Raw genomic sequence first — 7,042 nt, forward strand, 5'->3', positions numbered from 1 at the left:
GATTGAATCCATGTTGGATTTCTTACATATCTCCATGAATGAAGAATCAAATCTCAGGTGTAGCCTTAGAGAATGAGTAGTGTGATGATGCTACATCGTGAACCATCTTTGGCGAATAAGCCTATAACTGGGCGTGTAGGAGAGATGAACCTTCATGGACGTGGCTATGTGTAGACTATGGTGTATGTGGAGAATATATAGATTATTGTAGAGAATACTGAAGTTAGGGTTTATATAGGGATCTTGAGAGTCTTTATAGGGAGAGTATTCCCTATTAAATTGGGAAAATATCTATGAGGGAATTTAGGATAAGATATCCAATCCTCCTAGGATTATAATTATGTTGCCTAATCTCGAAGATATCATAATTTGACGTGAATTAAGTTTCCTTTTACTTGGGAGACAAGTAATATTTATAATGATCATAACCCTAGTCTGATTGACTAAGGTTGTCTAACTACACTTAGTGTTCTAACTAGTCTCTCTATTTGAACTAGCCTGCCTACTCCAATCAACTAGCTTACTTTGATCCAGACTAAGAAATTTGACTCCTTTGATGAGAGTAGCTAACTCCGACTAGGCTAAGCTTATCAGAGTTGCTTACTCCGATATGACTAACCTCATCAGAATAGCTTACTCCCATATGACTAACCTAATTAGAGTAGCTTGCTCCAATCTATCTAAACCTCTCATTTTGATCCTGATCGTCCGAGCGTCATGTACTTTAGACATTTTGGTTTGCAATTTGGTTTAAAAAAATTTAGTCTCCTTAGCATTACTCTTTGATTAATGTGATTCTTATGATTAGGAGAATATTCTCTACTTGATTAGTTAATTGAAAGCAATCAAAGCCTGACATAGTTGGAGCTTGTCTATTATTATGGGGAAAGGGAAGGTGTTATTTCTTGCTGGCTATAGTATTGTCCTCCTCTCCATGCTAAAAGAATAAAAGTTAGTTAATTGAAAGCAATCAAAGCCTGACATAGTCGGAGCTTGTCTATTATTATGGGGAAAGGGAAGGTGTTATTTCTTGCTGGCTATAGTATTGTCCTCCTCTCCATGCTAAAAAAATAAAAAAGTGTTCTACTTTTCAAGCGCTAAAAGAAATTTCTCGATGTCGAATAATTAAATATAGGGAGTCGTTGAAGAAAAATTTAGAGTGAAAGTAGGAGAGCCACGGCGCGAGAGAGAGAGAGAGAGTGAGAGAGCTCAACGGTTGTATTTTTACATATGCAACACGTTTGTTTTCGCACAACACTCCACCGTACACGCTTTCTTCTGCACAACTTAAGAAGGACGTGCAGGTTATATAACGATAATCAATACTGCTATATATAGTATACTCTATATAATATATGTGGACACAAACAGGCATATATGACCCGCGCACACACATATATAGTAGCTAGCCTACTGATCAGAAGAATTGTAGAAGCAAAATTATATCCAAATATGTGGCTCTGATTCAGACTAATATTAGCAGCATAACATGGTATGCATGCATGGTTTGACGTTTGTTACTTTCAGTGTAGAACAGTACGTGACCGAACTCTGTTATGGGGGCTTCTGTCACTACCATTCAAATCTTATACTCTTCATATTGCGTGTGTTGAAACTAAAATCTTTTATGCATGTGTGTATATATACAGAGACCGACAACGGAGATAATTTTAGGGTTTAATTTGTTGTTATATTCTTCTCTCTTTCGAAGATATAATATACATACATACATACATACATACATAAAAGGTTACACAAAACTTGTAGTATAAGAGACAATTAAGAAATTCTAATTACACACTAAAAACATTCGGTTGACTCATGCAAACATACGGTACGTGTATTTACTATTATACAATATTATATATATGGCAAGCCTGGAAACTCGATGGAGAAACTCTGTCTGAAGGAATTAGGGTTTTCAAACCACAGAGTGGATTAATAAGCCAAAGATCGAATGGTAGTATAATATATTAATAATTAAACCGGACTATTAGAAAACTATTATATTATAATTAGCCATACCATGCCTTTTTTAATGCGTCATAACTTTTTGAGAACAAGTTGGTTGGTTTCTTGAATTTCTGTCAACTACCTCACCAATGTTCATGATCAGAATTTAAGTCACTGCTCGCTGGCATTCGCTGGAGTCAGAGCTGATAATTGCAACTCTCCAGACAAATTCAGGCTGGAATTTTTTGGTGATTTTCATCTCTGAAATGTTTGTCCGAAGTGGGGTTGGTTAGTTATTATCGGTATAATATTTCCAACTTTCGATCGTCACACCTCGTCGTATTACTATTAGGGTAGTTAGTAAACCTTAGATTTCAACATACCATAATCTCATATTTTCGCATCTTAGTCATCCGCTGAAGTAGCCGCTTGAGGCCATGACGTGTACTTTCACATTTTGCCATAAAAAAACTTGAGAGCAGATTCTTCTCTTCTGACAGATCGCAGTTGCTGCCATCCATATACAGTGTCCACACATGCACTCAAACTATAACGAAATCATTGAAAAGGAGGACAAGTACTTACCTAGCAATTATATATTTCAAAAGATGTGGAAATCATCTTCATCCTATTAATATAATTACTTGGAATTAAAGTATGCAATCAAAATTGTTTCTTCTACTCATTATTCTATCTATCATCACTACTGAGCTAACCCTAGTGGCTTAAATATTTTAATCATTTGTTCTGTAAGGTAAATAGATCAAACAGAGCACATATAATTCGATTTAGGTAAGTATACGTATATAAAAAAAATTATTTGGTCATATTAAAACGCGTAAAACAACAATGTTCTTTAGATAAAGTCAAAACAAAATTGAAACAAATCAAAGGACTAAACAACTTTTGATTTGGTCCATTTTTTACATGAATAATTCTTAAGAACTTAAAAGCTCAAAAGAGCCTCCCAAAATCAAACATGTAATTATTCGTATGTATCAAATTAATTTGTCTATTTATTTACAGACAATCACCAATTCAAAAAATCTTAAATGTCACACATATGAGAAATCTATCGATTGTGTTTAGATTCTTCAAACTCACGCAACAGTATTCGTTCTTGCCACTTGGCCAACCAATCAAAATTCAAAAGTTATCTTGAATTTTTCTGGATCTACTTGTCCTGTACATAATATTAGCAATGCTAGAGAGACTAAATTTGTTGACAAAATTTGTAAACTAAATGATGTGTCATCAATAAAAAATAAGAAAATTTATCAATGCTTAAATAATAATTCAGTCATCAACTCCTATATTATTTAGTTTACAAAATTTTATCACCCTAGCATTACTCTATATATATATATATATATATATATATATATATATATATATATAATATTTGACAACCGGAAAAGCTGCTAGATAAACATGGCGCCGGGATATCCATTTGAGATCACGAACATTGGAAACAATATGCCGTAGCGATATAGCATGTAGACGTGTCTGTTTCCCTTTCACACACACAGACACTAGTTGTCAGGATCGACCGCCCTTCTTCCCTCCCTCTTTATTCACCCCTCTCCTCTCTAACCATCTAAAACAGATCAAAACCTACTTAATTCCTCCACCACTAGCTTTCCCCTCATCCAAAGGCAGAGAGATTGTGATCAGCATACAAGGTAGTACATCACATGTCATTATACAAATAGTGTGATGTGTATGTTAAAAAGTTAATAACTTAAAAAATAAAATTTTCCACCACTTATATAAAAATATGTGATGTATTACCCATGTTCCTGTCACAATAAAAAATTTCTCTGTATATCTATTATTCACAAAATTGGATCATTGATTTGGTTGAATTGAATTCTCGATTTTTGAACTAAAATTTCATGAGTGTTGATTCCTTAACGTGTGATAATATATAGAAATAGTCCATGTGGATAATCCCTTTAGGGCTTATATCTCTTATTTGCCTCTAAAAACCTTTTAATTTGTAATATATAGAAATAGTCCATGTGGATAATCCCTTTAGGGCTTATATCTCTTATTTGCCTCTAAAAACCTTTTAATTTGTAATATATAGAAATAGTCCATGTGGATAATCCCTTTAGGGCTTATATCTCCTATAGTCCATGTGGATAATCCCTTTAGGGCTTATATCTCTTATTTGCCTCTAAAAACCTTTTAATTTGTAATATATAGAAATAGTCCATGTGGATAATCCCTTTAGGGCTTATATCTCTTATTTGCCTCTAAAAACCTTTTAATTTGTAATATATAGAAATAGTCCATGTGGATAATCCCTTTAGGGCTTATATCTCTTATTTGCCTCTAAAAACCTTTTAATTTGGACCACTGCTTTATATTGCGATAAGTTTTGAGACCAATATTTTTGGAATTTTAATTTATGACAAAATACAAATGAAGTTAAAATACGGAGACCAATCCCCTAATATTGCTTATTCTCTCTCTCCTCCTCTCTTGCTATTTAAAGGTCATCTGCTCATTTCTCTTCCCATGTCTCTTCTCCTCACTCTCTCTCTCTCTTTTCTAATTCTCTGGGAGATCTCTGAGTTAGGTTTGTATTTTGGTGATTTATCTGGTAATATTTGTGTAGTGTGGATATAATATATCGAGAACAAGTATAGTGGGAGCAATAGTGGGATGGAACAGCAAAAGGAAGTGAAGATAGCAAACCAAAGAGGTGGGACATGTGAGCCACTTCTGAGGATTTTGGCCTTGGTGCTAACTCTTACGGCTTCTATTGTTCTTGGAGTCAGTAAGCAAACCGAAATTGTAACGATGAAGGTCATCCCAACCTTGCCTCCTATTGATATTCCTGCTACGGCTAAGTGGCATTACTTATCTGCTTTTGTGTAAGCTAGCGCGCTCTCTCTCTCTCTCTCTCTCTCTCTCTCTCTCTCTCTCTCTCTCTCTCTCTCTCTCTCTCTCTCTCTCAGTAATTTTCACCAGTTATATTAATAGTAAATTTGATTAAGAAAACACCCCGACAACTCTAAGTTTTATACAAAATTACTTCAACAACTCAATTGGACAGAGCTAATACCTTATTTGTCCATTTATTATGCTCTAATCGATCTTTAGTTGTTAAGCTTTCCCATTATCGTTTGAGTTTGAAAGATTTTCTCTAAAGTGTAATATTATTGAAAACTTACATGTGATAATCCAAATATATAAATACACTACCATGCAATCTAATGGATTTTATGGATAAGATATTTCATAGACTTTGAGTTCAAGATAATTGTTCTATGGGTAAGAAATGATGAAAACCGGTTCCAGTTTCACTCATAAATACCCAATATATGCTGTTTACATTGCATCGTTGTTTTTTTTTTCCCCTACCTTTGATGCATCACATGTATTCGTTTATCAAGCTTCAAGTTGTGTTATAAGTCAAATTCATTAACAGCTTATGTTATGTTTTAAAATTGTCCATCTGAATTTTATAAGAGGTAGAATCTTACTTATATATGTCATGTTTGGCAATGTGACATATTGTGTTGTCAAACTGATCATGGTCCAAATTAACAACATTAAATGTGCAAGATATCTATCAAGCTAGATGAAGAGAAAATTACCGTATATTTTCAATGTGACTATTATTCTGACACACGGTGTTACCAAATGCAGTTTTAGCGCATGTACTTATTTATTTAGACTATTGTCTAGTGTGAGTAACTAGAGTTCATTCCATACAATTTGAAGCTTAGGCGAAAATCATAAACGAACTTTTTTTCTCGGACCAAACAAAACATACATATGTCATAGATGAAGATTGATGTAGTGGAAGATAGTCTTTGCTTCAAAGTTTCACTCTAGTCATAGCTCACTCCGTCAATGCTTTGCCCGTGACTTATCTCAATAAAAATTTCCAACATCCTCCTGAATTTGAGTACGTATGATCCTCTATGCAAGACATCATTAAAAGTTCAGTTTAGTAGTATTCCACTTCACTTATAAGTTAAAGTATCAAATTTGATTCATTTGAATAACGAGTTTAATGCCTATTTATTATAACTGACCTACTGTGACTTAATTTGTATTTCTCACCATTTAGAGTAAAATATCATTATATATAAAATAAAACAAAATAGTTATGCACGACAAGACTTTTCAAGTCCCTCCTAAGTACGTAAACCACTTTCTCTCACTAATATTCAATCAGCTAGCACGGTCCTGGACACCTCAGTCTAGACTACTATACTTGTATCCTTACCTACGTGAGTTATTTCTTGACTAAAATCTTTTTCTTGTTTGTCTTTTAATTATGCAGTGATTATTTGAGTAACTAATTTTACCAAGATTGACTATGTGCTAGGTACCTTGTGGTAGCAGATGTCATAGCATGCGCATATGCAGCATTTTCCCTAGGCCTTTTGTTTGCGAATCGGGGAAAGAAAAATAGGTTAGGGCTGGTGATCATCATGCTTGATCTGACGATGGTGGCGTTGCTCTTCTCCGCCATTGGATCCACTGGGGCAATTGGTCTGATGGGGTACCAAGGGAATACACACGTGCAATGGAACAAGGTCTGCAATGTTTTCGGAAAATTCTGCCACCAAGTCGTGGCCTCAGCCACCCTGTCCTTGCTTGGATCTCTGGCATTCTTCTTCCTTATTGTGCTTGCTGTTCTAGGCCTTAGCAGGACGTCTAACTAGAAAAATTGTCTGATCAGAACCCTCTAATTTACAATGCCTGTAGAGGTAGAGCCTATTTTTATTGTTCATGTTGTCAAGTACTAGCTAGTTTGGTGTGTGTGTGCATGATAATGCAGTTTGATTACATCTTTACCACTCCATATAATTTGTATCCTGTTGAAATGATCTTTTGCCAATATAATATTTCTGAATGTATCATTGCTAAGAGTTTTTTTTCGATAGATATGTGATATTTAGAGCAAATTTAGGTCCACACGGAAGCTTTTAGATTATTATGACTTAATTGTGAATCTTTTTGGTGAACCCAAGTTGATGATGTGACATGAAAGCGAGAGTACGAAAAGTCCTTTAGGGTCCAATTAGGTTAACGCCGATTAAGTTTGAATTAGACATGTAAGAGT

General features: G+C 34.5%; 1 protein-coding gene across 1 annotated transcript; it reads left to right on the plus strand.

The window, feature by feature from the left end:
• Positions 1-4,461: 4,461 nt before the first annotated feature.
• LOC103958558 (CASP-like protein 1E2) lies at positions 4,462-6,839 on the plus strand. Its single transcript, XM_009370832.3, has 2 exons — positions 4,462-4,835; positions 6,302-6,839. Exons 1-2 carry the CDS (start codon positions 4,624-4,626, stop codon positions 6,639-6,641), a joined length of 552 nt encoding a protein of 183 aa, XP_009369107.1. The 5' UTR covers positions 4,462-4,623; the 3' UTR covers positions 6,642-6,839.
• Positions 6,840-7,042: the final 203 nt, after the last annotated feature.

Source organism: the organism of the source record quoted next, unplaced genomic scaffold (assembly GCF_019419815.1).
Source record: "Pyrus x bretschneideri cultivar Hongxiangsu unplaced genomic scaffold, Pyrus_bretschneideri_v1 Contig21, whole genome shotgun sequence".
Lineage (NCBI taxonomy): Eukaryota > Viridiplantae > Streptophyta > Magnoliopsida > Rosales > Rosaceae > Pyrus > Pyrus x bretschneideri.

Bases quoted from the DNA above. Each gene is read 5' to 3' on its own strand.
- LOC103958558 (XM_009370832.3), top strand. From the start codon at position 4,624: ATGGAACAGCAAAAGGAAGTGAAGATAGCAAACCAAAGAGGTGGGACA. The intron at 4,836-6,301 runs GTAAGCTAGCGC...ACTATGTGCTAG, and splicing joins CATTACTTATCTGCTTTTGT to GTACCTTGTGGTAGCAGATG.